At 44.2% G+C, this 20,452-nt stretch overlaps 1 protein-coding gene across 4 annotated transcripts in view; it reads right to left on the reverse strand.

Annotated features, from left to right (window-relative positions):
- Positions 1-20,452, reverse strand: part of LYN (LYN proto-oncogene, Src family tyrosine kinase) — a 111,031-nt gene that overhangs the window by 28,810 nt on the left and 61,769 nt on the right. For all 4 annotated transcript variants that reach the window (XM_027128073.1, XM_027128071.1, XM_027128070.1 and 1 more), the window contains 4 exons: positions 19,241-19,390; positions 17,809-17,961; positions 6,169-6,351; positions 4,052-4,128 (listed from right to left, as the gene is read on the reverse strand). In XM_027128073.1, coding sequence (XP_026983874.1) covers positions 4,052-4,128; positions 6,169-6,351; positions 17,809-17,961; positions 19,241-19,390 — 563 coding nt within the window. The remainder of the gene's footprint in view (positions 1-4,051; positions 4,129-6,168; positions 6,352-17,808; positions 17,962-19,240; positions 19,391-20,452) is intronic.

The raw sequence follows: 20,452 nt of genomic DNA on the forward strand, positions 1-20,452 counted from the left end.
CCAGAAGCTCTGATGTCAAAGGCCTTTGTACTAAACTGGCCGAGAATCACATGATGGTAGACTGAGGTATCCTACCCGCCTTGCTTTCCCAATTTCCAACTTAAATGTGGCTTAAACTTTAATACTAAGGGGCAAACTGTATCTTGAGCATGACCACTTTGTGACGGAAAAATCTACATCTTGGTAATAGAGATTTTTTGGGGAAAAAAAATGCTAAAGACGTTATTAATTCTGATAATCAAAATCCGTAAAAGGGGGAAATGCGTATCAGCACAGTGTCAGGTGCAAAATCATCACAGGGGCAGCTCTGCTCACAGAATGGCAGCGGGGTGCAGAGGAGAGCAGCAGTTATCTACAGTCAGAGGAACCAGGATGGAGCCCAGCAATTCTACCCACTTTTCTGTAACCTTGGGCAAGTCCAAGGTGAAATGTATTAAAATGTATCCTCATCTGTAAAATGTATTAAATAACAACATAAATGCTTTCAAGGTTGCTGGGCTCCAATTTAATGACGGAAGCAGAGGTGTTTTATCATCTAGAAAGAGTTAAAGAAATGTTACTTGCTGCCATGATTATAACAACTTTGATTCTCCCGTTTTTATTACGGTTTTACTCACACCTAATTGTCCATTTCGTTTTTGGCACTTTTTATACGTCAGGGATGTTGCCTCCAGAGACCAAGAAATGCTTTGATTCCCTGGCCTGAATTACAACATGATTTATCTGACTTCCATATTGCAACTGTGAATTTCCCACTTTTCTTCCTCTCTGTTTGACAAGTCTACGATTCCATTTCTGCCTCTGCTGAAGGGAATTCCCACATATTTCACCCCCTCCTCTTTCCAGGTTCATTTTTCTTCTCTCACATGAGGCAAGGGCTGGAAGGGAATTAGGCAAAGTCTCTCTGCTCTGAAGTTATCAAACTTTCTTTGCCAAGGGGTCATTTTCCTACTTGAGCGCAAAAAGGCCAAGATGGCTTCATTTAATACAGGAAGGAAGGCACTGGATAGGGCTGATTTAGTTGGGATTTCTTAATCTCCATTAAGTGGAGAGGAAGGCGGGTGTGGCCTGAGACATGGCTTGGGGGGTGCGGATTATACTGGGGCTCCAAAGAGCCGTTCAGAACTCATCCTGAGACAGGAAGTGATGAAATCCACTCTCACGTGAACGATCACGTGCCCTCACCTCCTTCCTGTCTCGATGGGCCCTCAGGGAGAACAGGGAGCGGAAAGGAGCATGGGGAAGTAGGTGGTGGCCAGAGGGAAGAAGAGGCCGGAGGAGAGTCCGGGAAAAGTCCCAGCGCTGCCCCTCCCATACCCCTCCCCGCTCCTATCTCCCCCATTTCCTTATTCTTCTGGAGCTGGGAGTGAGTCAACTGGTTTATTTCTACTCTCAGTCTCCCATTGCGAAAACCTGCTGCATTGAACTACAGTTTCTTGTGAACACTCAGTTTCCCAAATCTCTGATGCTACTGGCAATGCAAATGGAAAAAGGAAAGTGTAAACGTATTTTACAGGCTACTAACTGTTAGAGTTCAAACACCACGTGGACTCACCAATTCTTCTACTTTACCCTACTTCCACTCTAAATAGTCAAGTGGAGAAAAGGGGTAGGAAAGGCTGGATTATTAGGTATCTGGGTGTCCTGTGTCACCTTCTTATTTATTTATTTCTTGCCACACCACACACGTGGAATCTTAGTTCCCCCACCAGGGATCGAACCTACGCTCCCTGCATTGGAAGCACGGAGACTGAACCACTGGACCGCCAGGGAAGTCCCTGTCCTGTATCACCTTGGGCCAGCTTTATTCATATTTACTATTCTTGAGTTATTCACTATGGGAAAGCTACAATGTTAATTACCGGCACAGGATGGAGAGGAAAAGGAGAAAAAATTCAGAGATGACTTTCTTTGTATAGAGATCATTTCAGAAAGGCACATGAAGACGGAGGAGTGTTGGTTACTGCCAGTCATAAAGGGAACAGGCGGTATCCCAGTGGGATGGGGCAGCGGGCATGGTGAACAGGGGAGCAGATGTGTGTGGTATATGATCTCAGACTGAGACCGGGCGCACAGGTCCCGCCCTCGTTGCCAAGGTGCAAGGCCCGTCCAGTATTATAATAAGAAAAGCCACAAGCAGATGAAACAGATGATAATTAAGGGGCAGCAGGTCTCACGCGCTCCCCCTTGAGGGAAGGGCTGGGGAAGAGTCTGGGCAAGGTTTGCACCGTGAACAAAGACAGACTCGAAAGGACACGGATTCTGTTGTAAAGACCATGAGTTTCGTGCTGACCCCACCTGCCAGGGCAGAGTGCAGCTGCCTCTCCACGGACACTCAACACTCCTGCACTTAAAACTAGATGTTGTACCCGGCAGTCACCCGGCCCTTCCTGGAACCTACAACCTGAAAGTCACGGTCAGTGCCAGGCTCTGTGATAACTGACTTCGCGAGTTACAAAGGTTTAAAAGCAACTTCCCCTCCCCCACCTCGTTTCTGTTAGAAAAAGTTAACCTTTGTAGTAATAGAAGTAATTTAAAAGTTAAAGACTAGAGACGGAGGCCTTGACTTGGACCTAAAACCTCCAAAGATGTCAAGGTTTTATGAGATAAGCTATACAAAATCAAATACAAAATGCCCACATGACAAGACGAAGTCCTACTCAGGTGTAGCCCATGCCCCAACATGCTAATTTCCACCCTACAGAACGGTAGGCACAGATCAGACCCTTAGGACTGGGGCGGGGATGACCACTCAGGCCTCCAGGCCACGGGCCCCACTCCTGCACACCCCTGTCAGCCCCTTTCCCTTTCTGGGGAGCCTTTACCACACCCTCTCAACGCCCGCATCCAACAGGGCGAGCGGAGGGCCTCGTTCATCGGTGCCAAGAGTGACCCAAGCTTTGACTTCAACCCTCAGCACATCCCCTTGAAGCAGCAATGACCGTGCCCCTCGGACGAGCGAATACACTGACACAAGGAGGCAAAGGCCTTCCTGACAGTAGCTACCAAGTGGCCGAGCCTCGGCACCAGCTCCAGTCCAGGACGCTGGGCTCCGGCTCTGCCCCGGACCCTCTGCTGCACAGTATGTGTTCTGGGTCTTCCTCAAAGTGCTTTACCCGTGGACTAACTCATCCCTTCAGCCTCATATCTCCCCAAGAAGGCCTTGTCAATTTCCCAAGTTTTAAAAGAGGGTCTGGGGAAGAAATGGGCACAAGAAATGTAGACCATAATGACCCCCCTTTCCCAGAACTTCTAGAAACTTCTCATGCTCCTTTGGGCTTTATGGTACGTGGTCTTCCCAGCATGAACCACCCATGACCAATATCAAGAGACAAGCAAATCGCTGAACATGACTGACGGACACAACGAAACCCTGCAAAGTCAGTAGCTGGCAACATGCAAATGTGCATTTCCTTGTGACGCCAGGCACAGGGCTGGGTTTCTGGGTAACTTCCCTCTCCTCTTAAATACACTTCAGAAAACATCATGTGATTCTAAACTAAACAAATCTGCAACTTTTAGGCTAGTACTAGAAATGCTATAAATGAGTATTTCTCAGAATCCTAAAGACACACCCAACAAGAAGGAGTGAAAGGGGGTAGAGAGGGAAGGAAGACAGTTCCTCTGTTGTCGGGAACACTGAGGACTTAAAAGCATCAGTACTTTAGATCAGTAACTTAAACACCACAGATGCAGCACTTGGAAGGTGCTGTGCTTCCACCCTGTGGAGTTCTTCTCCAAAATGCCCGCAAAGTGATCAGCTCAGTCGTGCTGTTCCTATCTCTCGTGCAGAAATGAATACAAGTATAAAGAGGTGGACCTGGGTCGGAGACAAGGGCATCCAAGTCAACACTCGACACGTGCGCACACACATTCCAAGGGCAACACCCATCGCCGCCTCCAAAGACACATCCTTTGGGAGATCTTTTTGTTATCACCGCTACTGGGAAACACGACGCAAAGGCCTTCTGCCTGGAAGTCCAATTCCATCCCGAGTCTGAAATAGGGAGGTTTTGCAAACTTACGGCATGCCGGTTTTTTCATACTTCACCTGAGCAGAGAAGTCGATCAGCTTTGGAAGCAGTACTTTGCCCCCTTCGTCGCTCTTCAGGAAATCCAGCAAACTGCCTGTTGATAGAGGAAGGTCGTTAGTGTAGTTCAAACACACAAGAAAAAAATCCAGACAAAATTCAAAAGATCATTCCTACTGGCAGGGCAGGGTGGGGCGAGGGGACCACGCAAAACGACTGCTTTGTAAATCTGTGTGGTCACAGGTGCCTTTTCCTGACGTGGGTCAAACCCAGTCCCCTTTAACCTGTCTCCTTTGACCTGATGTGAAATGTACCTGAGCTCCAGGTAAGAAAAGGTGACGGTGGACGCTGCTTTCTTGCTACTGAGCACTTCGTACCTGCCACCACGCTACACATCCTGCAGCACCTGATCCCCAGAGCTTCTCTGGGACAGAAACCAGCCAGTCCTCCCAGGCGGCCTGCCTGTGTCCACAGCAGCCACTCAGCTGGGCTACTGCCCTCCGTGTCCAGCACGGATCTCAGCCATGCCCCAGGTGCCCAACGAGTATTTGATGAACCAACTGCGCTTTGGAGGAAAGTGAGACCTTATTTAAAGGGGCGTGTGCCCACAGGCAGAGTCTCCTGCTTCCCGGGGCTTTATCTCTAAAACACGATCTCCTTCTTCTGGAACTTATAGTGCCAACCTGAGGGTAGGCTTGGGCAAGTTCTGTACCTCATCTGAGTCCCTGTCAAGAGGGTAGGTCCCAGGAGCTCCATCAGAGTCCGCGGGAGGACAGGTTTAAAGCACGTGCCAGGGAGCTGGCAGGTAGCAAGCGCTCAGTTAATCCACAACGAACACTGCTCTATTTAAAATGGATAACCTACTGTCCAAGGTTACAATGGATACAAGGACCTACTGTATAGCCCAGGGAACTTTGCTCCATATTATGTAACTACCTAAATGGGAAAAGAATTTGAAAAAGAATAGATACGTGTATATGTATGATATAGCTGAATCACTTTGCTGTACACCTGAAGCTAACACAACACTGTTAATCAACTATCCTCCAATATAAAATTAAAAGTTAAAAAAAAAAAATCCACAACTCAGAACAGTGGTACTTAGCCCTCAGACTGCTGGGAAGATTGAGTGAGATCCCCCAGGGAAGACACCAAGAGCAGTCTGACATATAGTAATTGCTCAATACAAGGTAGGCACTGTTAGCCGGAGAAACTCATGTTTACATTTATGATTAAGAAATATTATTAATTAATTAATCCAACAAGTATCTACTGAACTCCTGCTTAAATGTCTGATCCTGAGCCTGGCTTCTGGGTTGTCGCAACCTAAGCCACAGGCAATTGGGCTTCTTTAAAAACAATGTTCTTTATTGGAAGGACTCGGAGGGACTAATATTCTGAAATATTAACATATATTAAATAAGAAAATGTAATAATCATCTATCTAACCTATTCTGCTATGACATACACTGTAATCTCCATCCTGCAGGAGAACATTGCTAATTCTGGATTATGGCCCATGTGTCTCTTCTTCCTTCATTCCTGCTGAAGATTCTTTAGAAATCACTTAGCAGTTTATTAGTATTTCTACTGAACTGGAGGAAGAAGGATGGTGTCACCCTCATCTGAAGGTGACAACAATGGGAGAAAAGATGGTAGCTTGAAACCTCTTCCTCAGGGATTCTGTGATGACACAGGAATTTGACCCTGACAAGCTTTAAAAATATTCACATTTTGAAGTGACATCCTGAACATTTAGATGACGCTAAAGAGGAAATGGAACTGGTTTTGACATTTTGAGAACTCACATTTTGAACCTATAACAATAATACTCTTACTTGACATCCATATTTACTTATCCTGGGGGCTGACTAGGCATGGGGTACGACTCTTGGAGCTAATACGTATGTGGAGACAAGTGCAGAGAAACTAGGAAGACGACAGATCCACTTTGTAACAGGTGACTTCCAGTGTGGTGGTTTACGAAAAGGCTTCGTTTTCCTACACGTGCTGATGCTTTGGGAGTGAGCCTGCCGTGTTACAATTGGAAGTATCTGCGTCTTCTCGGAACGTTTAGGTGTTTTCCTTTTTGAGGGTCTGGCCTTCACAAGCAGGGGTGCCGGTGGGTGGCGCTCACCCTTGGCCATGTACTCGGTGATGATGTAGATGGGCTCCTCCTTGGTGACCACGGCGTACAGCCGCACCAGCTTGTCATGCTGCAGGGTCTTCATGAGGTTGGCCTCTTCCAGGAATGCTTGCACAGACATTGTGCCTGGCTTCAGGGTTTTTACAGCTACTTTGGTACTGTTGTTATAGTAACCTAGGGAGAGAAGAGAAGGGAGGCCGTGGTTTATCAAAAACTTCATGCAGACTTAGAAGGATATTTAGTTATAGACAGAAGAAACTTCTATGAACTCTACAGTGTTAACATTATCTAAAACCTGTATATGTAACATTAGGGGCAGCTGGGTAAAGGGTAGATGGGAATTCTCTGTACCATCTTTACCAAAAAATCCCTAGGATGATTCTGAAATCAAAAGGTTTTTTATAAAACAATGGTAAAATAAAACTCCATATATGCACTGCACCATTTTCTCTAATTAATAAAATGTTCTTTATCCAAAAAACCACACACACCAAAGCTCTATATACTCCTACGTACACACAAACCCTGACAGTGGTCTGGAAGAAAATACACCAAAATACACCGAGGACTGGCTTAATTATGGGTGATTTAAATTTTGTTCACCATACCTTTAACTCTTTACCAAATTTACTGCAATGAATATGTATTATTTTTATAATCAGAAAAGAAAAAGCTTTGCACTTGAAAAAAAAGTACTAACTTTAAAGTACAAACAATACACTAGAGTCAAATAAACATTTCCCAAAGTTTTCAAAGAGAACTGGATTCTGCGTGAACGAAGGGCTCTGGGCTGAACTGTGTGGGGACCACGGCCCGCCCCACCCGCTGTGCCAGGAGATGCAGCGCGAGTGTGACAGTCCATCAGGGAAGATGCCTGTCTGAGTCGATTAACTGCAGCATTCCCCACACTTCTGACCCCGGAACACTTCTTCTTGTACCTTTTCACACCCCACAGAACGTACTTCGGGAAATACTGCCTCTACTTAACCTAGTGCCCCCAAGGTACCACTTTTCTGGGACCTGCCTCAATGATGTGCTTACGTTCAAGCTTGATTTTCTCCTGGGAAAGCTTTTTCTCAGTGGTTGGGAAAGCTTTTTCTCAGTTTGGAAAGCAGAAGTAGAGATAATCACATGCCCCTTTCCTTTCCTTTCTGTTTCCATAGTCCTCTTAGAAGTACAAAAAAGGGTGAGGAAGGAGGAAGTGGCAGCTGGTCACCACCACGAGTCATCCTGCAGTTCACCTCTACCTGGTGGCTTACAGCCTGATAGCACCTGCCCCAAGAAAGACACAAGTCTAAGGAACGGTGATGTGAAAATGTCCAGTCCCTTTTCAGGTCACACGATTATTAGCAAATACACAGCTTACGCTCAGTGAAGGTCAACAATGCTGGTTGGTCTTTGGTGGCAGAATTTGGGGCGGCTTTGACTTTCTTTTGTTCTCTTTTATTTTGATTAAATTTGTGAATGAGTATATATCTTCCTTTTTTTTTTACAAAAGGAATTATTTTTAAAAAGAAAAGGAAGTATGTTTCTATTTCCACACCTTCCAATGGGTAAAAAAAAATATTAGTTTACAGCTAACAGTCAACTCTAGTTAGTGATTTTTCTTCTTATCATTAATACAGCTTCTTCTGCTAAAACTTTTCCTTTTATATTCTCCTTTGTACTTAGTAGTAGCTTTCCATGCCTTACAGAAAAATGAAGAATGCAGTATATAAAATAAAGTAAGCGTGGGAACATATGGAGAAGACAGTAATATAAAGCTGACAAAATGTTGTTCTAGTTCATTATCACAAGCCAGAACCTACCCAAAATAATGGAATTATGAATATATTAAACTGATTTCCATCTCAATGCATAATTACAAACAGTACGACCTTTCATGGCTGTAAAGAGTAAATTTAAAGTAAATCCCACCAACAAAAGTCCTTTTAGGGGCTTCCCTGGTGGCGCAGTGGTTGAGAGTCCGCCTGCCGATGCAGGGGACACGGGTTCGTGCCCCGGGCCGGGAAGATCCCACATGCCGCGGAGCGACTGGGCCCGTGAGCCACGGCCACTGAGCCTGCGTGTCCGGAGCCTGTGCTCCGCAACAGGAGAGGCCACAACAGTGAGAGGCCTGCATACCGCAAAAAAACCCAAAAAGTCCTTTTAATATTACATTTGAATCAAAAAGGTTCCATTATAATTTAAGAGTTCATAAATAGGTCTTCATTTACATCGATATATCCATGGTAAAGTACAGCAAGGCGTAACAAGAAAATATACCCTCTTTGACATATAAAACTGACACAGGACTAGTGTCCAGAATATATAAAGAATTCCTATAAATCAATAAGAAAAATAGGCAAAAGCTTGGATGGGCATTTTAAAAAGAAGAAATTCTAATGACTAACAAACTTGTGAAAGAAACTCAATCTAATCAGTAATCAGCGAAATGCAAATAAAGCCACAGGGAGAAACCACCACCCAGCAAGACAAAAATGACCAAGTCTGACAATCTTGAGTGCTGGTAAGTGCCGGTCCCTTGGCAGGGGAGCTGGGGCAGTTCCTGCAGCTCCTTTCCTGGGCTCTTTTCTGAGCATCAGTGAAATTCAGTTGTAAAGCTCCTGTCTCCAACAATACCCTCAAGGTCCCTCGGAGGATGTAGACAGAGCAGACTCCTTTCTAGTGCAGTTGTGTTGAGTGACCACCCACCCGGGCTGTGCCGACCCGGGGCCCACATCTACCCAGTACCACTGTGCTGTCAGGAAATGGAACACTGCCGACCCTTGTATGTTGCTGGTGAGAGTCTAACCCGGACGAGAGCTTTGGAAATTAAGTCGGCAGCATTTCGTGGAGTTGAAGATTCATACACCTGTGATCCAGCAAAACCACTCCTGGTCATCCAGAGAAACTCATGTTCCCTCGCACCAATCAGCACAAAAACGTTCCCAGTAGCCTTGTTCATAGTAGCCAAAATGTGGGAGCGACTCCAATGCCATCGATAAATAGTGAGAAATAGGTAGGATTCCTTTACATAAAGTGCAAAACCTGGCAAAACTAAACTATACTGTGGACACACACCCCGATATTCAAAAATAGCAGAACTACAAAGAAAAGTCAGGAAATTATCGCAAAGTCAGAAGAGCAGCTGCCTTTGGGGGACAGGCGGGGTTGTGAGTGGCAGGGGGTGAGTGGGCGCTTCGGGCTGCGACCTCAGTGGTCACCACACAGGCTTTCATGTTGCCATTAGCTACGAAATCCAACATTTGTGTGCTATGCACCTTTCTGTCTGCTTGTTACATTACATGGCAACCAAAGAGAAAGGAACAGAACTGCTCTCCCTTCGTTGTCATAAAAGCCATGGGACTCATTCAGACTTTCACATAAAATAAAATGATGGGTAAAGGATGAAGAGAAAAATGTTTTCCAAGCGTAGGGGGAAAAGTTAGCAGGAAATACTGCAGCTGCTAAAGATATTAAAAATGCTGATAAAGAGTTTGAGATGAACAGTGAATAAAACAGCTGTGTCAAACACAGCTCCAGGATGGCAACAGCTTCCGCCCTGCGGCCTCTGAGGGCTGTGACATTTGCACGATACGGCAGGTTTCCACCTGCACTGAAGGCATGATTTTTATTCAGCGCTAAGGATCAAATTGTACTTTACCGAGATATTCCCTGGTAGTGGCAGGTTCACACCAGTCACAGAGATTTGGATTGTCATTACAGATGGAAACATACCCATCACTATGTATAAAATAGACAACAGGGACCTACTGTATAGCACACGGAACTCTGCTCAATGGTTTGTAATAACCTAGAAGAGAAAAGAATCTGAAAAAGATTCTTATATGTAACTGAATCGCTTTGCTGTATACCTGAAACTAACACAACATTGCAAATCAACTATACTTCAATAAAAAATAAATAATTTTTTAAATAAGTAAATAAATAAAAAGGAAGTTGCAAAGCGATTTTAAAAAATCTGTTGAAGGTAGTAAATAATTTCGTGTGGGTACTGCTGTCTGCCACAGGTAAGGAAGGCCGAGAAAGCTCCAACTCCAGGTGTGACTAACGTGCACAAAGGAGCCGAACTACCACACAACGGAGGGTGGTTTTACACAAGATGCGTGGAGCTGATTTTAGAAGGTGGCTGGTGATCCATTTCAACGCAGCTGGCTCCTGTGGAAATTGATCAAGCAAAATTCAACGCAAAATCAGCTTCCTTTCTTTCCCAAAGTCTCTTCAAAGACCAAGCGGCAACAGGAAACATCACCCCTCGTGTCACAGATGGGTCAGTTCCCTGGGAATCCAACAGCCCACTGAGGAAAACGTGTCTCCGAGCTAGATGTCAGAGGATCACCGGGACAAGAGGAAACAGCTTGAGGGAGAAACTCCTTTCTTTTATTCCCCCACCCCGCTTCCCCCCCCACCCCCAACAGACCACTTCCTCGTATTTGTCTACGGTGCTTCGGACCAAAACACCCACACAATGAAGTGTGCCTGGGAGTCTGTGAGCCACTTCTCACGCTCGACGAAAATATTCACTGACTTAGTTAGCAGGGTTACAATGTTTAATTTGTTGTCCTTTTTCTATCAATGAGCAAAGCTAGCCAGCTTATTCCTTGAGAAGTAAAAACTAAATTCTAGCAGCTCTAAATTGCACAGACATTGCTCTTCATGGGTCCCTCGGTCAGAATGAGACGTGCGGACACACACGGGAGAGGGGCATCCTGTGACCTGCTTCGCAGCACAGCACCCACCAATATTCTTCTGGTTTTATTCCCCAGCATTCCTCTGCTAAATGCATTCAACAAATTGACGTAATTTCAGTGGCTAAGGAAGAGCTCCCTGGCTGGTAGCCAGAATCACAGACCCATGCTTGCACGAGATCCCAGATCAAAATTTTCTACTGTTTTCCTTTTCTCTTCTTTCTTTTCCTCCCTTCCCTCCCTTTCTTCAATACAAAACTAGAAGGAGAAAGGCACAATTAAAAAACAAACAACTTTCGATTGCAATATCCTGGTAGTGATATTATGCCATAGTTTTGCAAGATGTTACTATTGGTGGAAACTGAGTAAAGCCTACATGGGACCTCTCTGTATTATTTCTTTTATATATACGATAGCTTTATTGAAATATAATTCATATACCATATCATTTTCCCATTTAAAATATACAATTCGGGGCTTCCCTGGTGGCGCAGTGGTTGAGAATCTGCCTGCCAATGCAGGGGACACGGGTTCGAGCCCTGGTCCGGGAAGATCCCGCATGCCATGGAGCAACTAAGCCCGTGCACCACAACTGCTGAGCCTGTGCTCTAGAGCCCGCGAGCCACAACTACTGAGCCCCCGTGCCACAACTACTGAAGCCTGCGTGCCTAGAGTCCGTGCTCCGCAACAAGAGAAGCCACCGCAATGCGAAGCCCGTGCACTGCAACGAAGAGTAGCCCCCGCTGGCCGCAACTGGAGAAAGCCCTCATGCAGCAATGAAGACCCAACACAGCCAAAAATAAATAAATTTAAAATATACAATTCAGGACTTCCCTGGTGGCCCAGTGGTTAAGACTCTGCACTTCCACTGCAGGGGGCACGGGTTCAATCTCTGGTTGCGGAACTAGAATCCCACATACCGCATGGCATAGCCAAAAATATTAATATAATAAAATAAATTTAAATAATTTATTTTAAATAAATAAAATTTAAATAAATTTAAATAATGACTTAAAAATAAAATATACAACTCACTGGCTTTTGTATATTCAGATTTGTGGAACCATCACCACAATCAATTATTAGGACATTTTTCTGGCCCCAAAAGAAACCCTGTACCCATTAACAATCATATCTCCGTCCTCCCATCCCCCCACCTGAGGCAACCACTCATCTACTTTGTCTCTACAGATCTGCCTATTCCAGACATGTCACATAAATAGAATCACATGATACATGGTCCTTTGTATCTGGTTTCTTTCCTTTATCATCATGTTTTCAAGGGTCGTCCATGTTGTAACATGTATCAGGACTTTATTTCTTTTTATTGCCAAATAATATTCCATTGCATGGATACACCACGTTTTGTTTATCCATTCATCAGCTGATGGACATTTGGGGTGTTTACACTCTTTGGCTATTATGAATAATGCTCTTATTTATGAACATTTGTGTAAAAGTGTGTGAACATGTTTTCATTTCTGTATTATTTCTGACAACTGCATGTGACTCTACAGTTATCTCAAAAAGTTTAATTTAAAAAAAACAAACAGGGCTTCCCTGGTGGCGCAGTGGTTGAGAGCCCGCCTGCCAATGCAGGGGACACGGGTTCGTGTCCCGGTCCGGGAAGATTCCACATGCCGCGGAGCAGCTGGGCCCGTGAGCCATGGCCGCTGAGCCTGTGCGTCCGGAGCCTGTGCTCCGCAACGGGAGAGGCCACGACAGTGAGAGGCCCGCGTACCGCAAAAAACAAAACAAAACAAAACAAAAACAGCAAGAAACAGCTTGTGTTGAGGGGGGAATCCTGGGTAATTTCTCATCTCTATTTCATAGCCTTTGCTCTAATTTATCATACTATCTTCATAATAAAATTAAGTATTTAATAATTACAACAGTTCTTAAATGCTGTCAACTGTATTAAATGCTTACCTGCATCATCTCATTCAATTTTAATGCCATCCCTACAGGCTAGGTTCTATTATAACCCCCATTTCAAGTGAGCCTCTGCTATCTCTCCCTTTTCAAACATTATTAGCAAATCAAACAAACAACCTAATTTTAAAAATGGGCAAAGAACCTGAACAGACATTTTTCCAAAGAAGATATATATACGCATCACCAATAAACACATGAAGAGATATTCAACATTACCAATCATTAGGGAAATGCAAACCAAACCCACAATGAGACACCACCTCACATCCACTAGGCTGGCTACTAACAAACGAACAAACAAACAAAAAATCCACCAGAAAATGAGAAGTGCTGGGGAAGATGTGGAGTTGTTGGTGGGAGTGTAAACTGATGCAGTCACCAAGGAAAACAGTATGGAGGTTCCTCAAAAAATAAACATAGAACTACCGTATTATGCGGCAATTCCACTCCTGGGCGTGTACCCCGCCAAAAGTGGCAGCAAGGTCTCAGAGAGATACTTTTGCACCATGTTCACGGTGCAGTGAGAGGCCCGCGTACCGCAAAAAAACAAAAAAATGGCTACGGTGGTAAATTTTAACACACACACACACACACAGGATCAACAAACCCATCCAAATGCTGAATTTTCCCAAGATTTTTAGCCTCTTTCAAACAGTCTAAATAAAAAGTAGCACTCTGGAGAGACCCATTATATCTTTTCCATGGTCCCATTCTCCTCTCCTCTAAACCTCAGTTTCTCCCAGGCAACCACCTGGGTACACGTTAAATAAAACTCCTCTAAAATTAGCATCGACATTGAGCACGTGGAAGCCCATGAATGGGAGAGGGTGGGTGGGCAGGGGGATTTAGCTCATCTGGAATTGGAAGCGAAGAGGTTTTCTCCATCCCAGAAAGCACCAGTGGCTTGAGCTCCAGGTGACAGTTTCAGCACAGCCTCGAGCCGCTGAACAGAAATTGGCTCAGGGGCTCAGAACCGGGCTGAGAGCAGGTCTTCTCAGGCGTGGGCCCTCCCTGCTGCCTTGCTGTGAGGGCCTGTGAGCTCACACCCTCAGCGTCTTTGGACTGTACGAGCTGGGCTGGCACATGGCACCGGGGGGCACCCCCATGGTGGAGTTGGTAAAGAGCTTACCATTCCACTTGCTAGTAGCCCTTGGGAAAATTTTAAGAAAACACAAGAAGGCTATCGCAATCTCTTCCCCCTGAAGCTGGTAACTTCTCAGACCAGCCGATCTGATCTCTCAGGTGAACACAGCATGCAGTTCAATGCCTTTATACCACTTCACAGCTGAACGCAGGGAGGGTGGAACAGACCTCCACACGACCACTCCGTACGCAGGGTTACTGTTTCAGAGCAGACGAGGACACCCCAGCAAGCTCCCTCTACTTTATCCTCAAGACAGATATGCAATTCCTTCATCACCAAATCTCCATAGGAAGGTCTAACTGGATTATTTCTAGTTGGAACTCATAATTAAAACGGGGGGAAAATCCACTGAAATATAGCTTCTAGTGACTATAGTCAACCATGGTAAGATGAAAATAATAAAAATAGAGCACACATAGAGCCAGACTCTACAGGAAACACTTCGGGTACATAATCTCCTTCCTTGCAGCAACTGATGAGATAGTTGTTTGCTCATTTTCCTGATGAGGAAACTGAGGCCGGGGAGGTCCAACTAACTTGTAGGTAGCTTAGCAAGCGAGCGAGTCCGAGGCTCTGGGAGGCCGCAGCAGTTGGCTTCTTCCTCGCCTTGAGTGACTCTGGGTGAGCTGCTTCCCTGCTTCTCGGGGCCCTCATTCATCGATGGTGACGGTGACTCCTCCCTTCCAGCCCTACTGCTGCGAGTATGTGAGACAGTGGATGAAAATGCACTTGGAATGTGTAGCTGGGACATTCTTTTCTCCCCCACTCCCCCTGGACACTCATCTCCTCCCCAGTCACGTGCAGAGAGGAAGGATGGACTTGGAGACCTAGAGGGCAGTGAAATGTAATAATGAATGTGTATTTTCCTGCCAATAAGCTCACTAAAGACACAAGTCTGGAAAGGGGAGGCGAGGGACGGAAGGCAGAGTCCCTGGTTCCTGGCCTGAGCCGGAGGTTGGAGTCGCCGTGTTTAGGGGAGGGTGGTCAGAGGACAGACGCCTGCAGCTTTCAGAGAAGTTACGGCCTCTAAGAGGGATGAGAATCCAAATGAGCGAGTAATGCTGAAAGCATCTGGGGAAAGCGCTTTTGGATATTTACACAATTTGAAAGACTCTCCCTGCAGATGATTCATTAGTTACAACAGGGAATTAAAAAGTCACAGTCATAACGGAGAAATCTGGTGGTCCTCTTAAAATGAAACAGAACATTGGCAATGATGGGACCAACCCTCATTCTGCGCCGCAACGGACGCAGGAAGACACGGCATCGCTTAACACTTAGATGCTATTCGTGCCCAAGGGCGTAACCTGGACCAAATCACAGGAAAAATCAGAAAATCCAAACGAGGGGCAGTTCTTCAAAGTGACTGACCTGTCATGAACGATGGAGGTGAGCTGGGGGACCGTTCCAGATTCAAGGAGACTCCAGACAGGTCAACTAAATGCAAACACACGATCCCGACAGCCATGAGGACACACTGGGACAATGGGGGGAAGTCGGATGCAGACTCTACACTAGACAGTGTGGACCAACGTGGAGCTTCCCACACGTGACCACTGTGCAGTGGGAGTTGATGGCCTTCTTAGGAGACACCTGTGTAAGTACTTAGGGGTGAAAGTCATCACCTCTGCGACTTACCCTCATGTGGCTCCACAGTAACAATAAGATACGTACGTGTGTGCGTGTGTGTGTGTGTGTGTGTGTGTGTGTGTGTGTGTGTGTGTGTAGAGAATACAGCAAAATATTAAGTGGTGAATCTAGGTGAAGAATATACAGTGTTTACTATACCTGCCCCTATTCTGTGGATTTGGAAAAAATATATTAAGAAGTAACTGCAAATACCTCGGGGGAAAAGTTGCAATTTAAAAAAAAAAAAAAAGAGCAGATACCAATTTGACAGTTCCTTCAAAAGTTAAACATAGAATTACCACGTGACCCAGCAATTCCACTCCTAGGAGGATGTATATAACCAAGAGAAATGAAAACATCTGTCCACACAGTAATTTGCACACGAAGGTTCAAAGAAGCATTATGCATAATAGCCCAAAGGTGGAAACAACCCAAATGTTCATCAACGGATAAATAGATAAGCTGTGGTACATCCATACAATGGAATATTGTTCAACCATAAAAGACGAAAGAAATTCTGACACAGGCTACAACGTGAGTGAACCTTGAGGACACCATGCTGAGTGAGATAAGCCAGACACAAAAAGACAAACATCTGTATGATTCCACTTACATGAGGTCCCTAGGGTATCACAGCCATAGAGAAAGGAAGCAGAAGGGTGGGTGTCCAGGGGCCGGGGTCGGGGGGGAAGGGGAGTGTCTAGTGTTTCCTTCTGGAGTCATGGAAGTATTTTGGTACTCGATAGAGGCGGCGGCTGCACAACCATGTGAAGGCAGTAAATGTCACTGAGTTGTCCACTTTAAAATGATTGATCTTATGTTACATGAATTTTACTTCAATTAAAAAAAAAAGGTGGACAGAGCAAGGAGGGGCAGGAGGTGACGATCTGGGCCGCAGAGGGTGGGCAAAGACACACCTAGAGCAAGATCACGCCCCCAGACCTGCGGGCCCGACCAGAAACAGAACGCCAGGTACACATGCAGACCCCAGTGAGCAAGGTGAGGTTGTGTACTCATAATCTACCTGAATTCCATTATCATGTTCCCAAAGACTTACAGCGCAGGAAGAATGCAGAGGCATATTTAAACGATACTTTGGCTAAAGCGGTGACAACAGGAGAAAATGGGCGAAGCTGTGATCCCAGGGGCTGAGATTTTGGAGGGAAACCTCTCCCTCGCAGACCGGCTGGGCTGGGGCTGGATGGGTTTTAAAAGCTGTCTGCCCCTTCTCTTCAGAAATCATGTTTGCTCTCACTCACACAAAGCTGGCGTGGAAGTCATGATGCAGTAAAAAATCGTTTAAAAAAATTCTTTTTACAAAAGGAAAAGGAATTCACAGTCATTATAAAAGCTTTAGAAAAGACAGGTGGGCAAAAAGTATCTGCTGGAGAAAGCCACTGTTATCATTTTGGTGCTTTTCTTGCCAGCCTTACTGTTCCTTAACAGTAAGGAATGATTCTCTAACGGTGGAATTTTGAGTATCTTTACGAAGTTTCTTGGTGAGAAACAGCAATACCTGTGAGGCTTCCTATTAAGCCCACTAGTAAGGATGGTCCTAACCCAAGTGTACCCTTCCCTGAGATGCAAGCACATTCCTGTACTTAACGTGTGTGCAGAGAATCTGGTGGTGAGAGAATCACGGAAGAGTAGACAGAACCACCAGGATAAATGCCCACTGCCCGCTTCCTTATAAACATTCATCCTTGGGACTTCCCTGGTGGTGCAGTGGTTAAAGGTCCGCCTGCCAATGCAGGGGACACGGGTTCAAGCCCTGGTCCGGGAAGATCCCACATGCCGTGGAGCAACTAAGCCCGTGCGCCCCAACTACTGAGTCCGTGCACCACAACTACTGAAGCCTGCATGCCTAGAGCCCGTGCTCCACAACAAGAGAAGCCATCACAATGAGAAGCCCACGCACCACAACGAAGAGGAGCCCCCGCTCGCCGTAACTAGAGAAAGCCCGCGCACAGCAACGAAGACCCAACGCAGCCAAAAATAGATAAATAAATAAATTTATGAAAAAAACAATTCATCCTGACAGAGAACTACTAAGTCACGAGGAAGAGGAAGAGTCTAATCACGTAGGTTGCGTAGGCTAGTTCTTGGCACAGGTGGACAGAGGAAAACAAAAGCAGCGATGCTTCTGAGAAAACTGATAGAAATCGGCCAGAGCCCTTATTTCTCCTGCTGTTGCCCCCAGGAAGGACTCTGGCTCCAGAGCCGCACACTCACCCATCCAGACTTCCCCGAACTGCCCGGCGCCGAGCTTCTTCACCAGCTTAATGGATTCCCGGGGGATCTCCCAGGCATCTTTGTCCCACGGCTTCTGTGGTTTGGGACTAATGCATGCCTTCTCCAATCTTCTGCACAAGCCATCTGACTGCTCTAATTTGAAAGAGAAAATAAACGTGGAAAAAGTCATCCCTTGTATTTTACCAGTATCTATAGGGGAGTTTGGACTATGAGTCTTATCATTTTCAACTTGCCAAGGTCTACGGACCTAAAATGCTTATAGGGTTATCTTCTGCATAATCATGACTTTTGAAATTCTTAAATGAAAGACAATTTAAGACAGACTTGATTTTATTCATTAGTAATGCTAACCTATAAAAATAAAAACAACAAAATGAACAGATAAACAAAGGCTGACATATTGTCACACTTAATAGAATATAATTTTAATTACAGAGCCCATGTAAGCTCTCCAGGGCACAATGGCGGGAACTTGGTCACGTCACCATGGGGGCCCAGCGCCAGAACAAGCCCTCAACACATGTGCCAGATGGATAAATGGATGGGGGTAACAGAGAGGGAAGGGGGACTCCACAAAATTGGGGGTACTTGCTCTCTCCATATTGTGGGACCTAAGCAAATTTTATGTGTAATCCCTTGGAGCAGGTTGAAGAAATAAGCAGTAACAAGAGTTGCCCACTACAACTGGCCTCAAACACACAGTCGTGGGTTCAGCTTAGCCAGGCTGTAGAGCAGATTGGCGACAGAGGACCACTGACAGGCCACTTCTAAATATTTTGGTGTTATTGTTATTTCTGTTTTCTTTTACCAAGAGTAATACATACTCGTGGTATGTACTTTACACACACATAGACATGTATACACTAGGACACAGTTCTACAAATTTGCATTCCTATTCCAGATATTTAAAGATGCGTTGTAAAAATATGTACTATGCAAAAATAATATCCATTTTTCTCTTTGCAATTCTGGAATGTTAACTGTTAAACAGCACAAACTAGGTGGGAAGGACTAGGATAATTATTCACAAAGATCAAATCTGACTTTGAATGTATACTTATAGATTAATTTAGAACCAATTATAGAATATCATCCTCCAACTTTATCCAAAAGAAATATGATACATAAAACATTTTATTCAACATAGTATTGGAAGTCCTAGCCACAGCAATCAGACAAGAAAAAGAAATAAAATGACTTCAAATTGAAAAGGAAGTAAAACTGTCACTGTTTGCAGATGACATGATAGTATACATAGAAAATCCTAAAGATGCGACTAGAAAACTACTAGAGTTCATCAATGAACTCAATAAAGTTTCAGGATACAAAAAAATTTAATATAAATGTTTGACACCATATATTTATCATAATAGATGTATCTTTTCTTGTCTGACCTTGCATCTTCACTTACTTTGGTAATGCTTAATCATGTCACTGATACAAGGAAAAGTGATTCGTGGGGAGATGTAATAACCCCCATTGTCCAGGCTTCTGATTTTGTAGTGCTTAATAACGTCACCATGCACGGGGTCATAATCTCTGACAGACAGAGAGTAACTTCCTGTGGGGGAAGAAGTACAAGCAAAGGTTACACTTACATTTTGTAAGTAAGATTGGCATTATGGGGGAGGGGAGGATTGGGAGTTTGGGATTAGCAGATGCAAACTAGTATGTATAGGATGGATAAACAACAAGGTTCTACTGTAGAGCACAGGGAACTATATTCCATATCCTGTGATAAACCATAATGGAAAAGAATATGAGAAAGAATATATATATGTATAATGGAATCACTTTGCTGTATAGCAGAAATTAACATAACATTGTAAATCAACTATACTTCAATAAAATATTTTTAAAAGGTTGGTATTATACACACTGTGGACACATTTTGCCATAAAAATATGCAAAATATAAATTGCGCATGTATATAGTGCATAATTTTAAAGTCTTATAAAAAGTCTACTTGACAAACAAAGCTAGTGTTCTGTTTGCTGTGAAGCTTACCAACACACTTTTTCTTCTTTGTGATGGGTTTTTTTAAAAATTATTTTGCTGAATTGAAAAGTTATTTTGATTTTCTTTCTCTTAAAATTTCAAGTTTTATACTAAATAATAATTTAAGAGGCTCAGTAAACATAAATCATGGTAAAAAAAATAACCATAATTATGTCTGCTTTTATGTTACCTTTAGTAGCAAAACTAATAATTTGAGCTTGTTATTTGTTATCAAACTATAAAACTTTCACTACCAGAACATAGTACAGGCATATCTCAGAGATACTGTGGGCTCAGTTCCAAACCACCTCAAGAAAGCAAATACCCTAATAAAGTAAATCACACAAACGTTTTGGTTTCCCAGTGCATTAAAGACGTTATGTTTACACTGTACTGTAGTCTATTAAGTGTTCAATAGCATAAGTTAAAAAAAACAACATATATACTTTAATTAAGAAAACACTTTATTGCTAAAAATTGCTAACCATCATCCGATCCTTCAGTGAGTCATAACAGTAACATCAAAGATCACTGATCACAGATCACTCATAACAAATATAATAATAAAGAAAAAGTGTGAAATACTGCAAGAATTACCAAAATGTGACCTAGAGACACATTTGCT

The sequence above is a fragment of the Aethalodelphis obliquidens genome, unplaced genomic scaffold, assembly GCF_003676395.1.
Source record: "Aethalodelphis obliquidens isolate GAN/ISIS:26980383/991018 unplaced genomic scaffold, ASM367639v1 scaffold33, whole genome shotgun sequence".
NCBI classification, from domain to species: domain Eukaryota; kingdom Metazoa; phylum Chordata; class Mammalia; order Artiodactyla; family Delphinidae; genus Aethalodelphis; species Aethalodelphis obliquidens.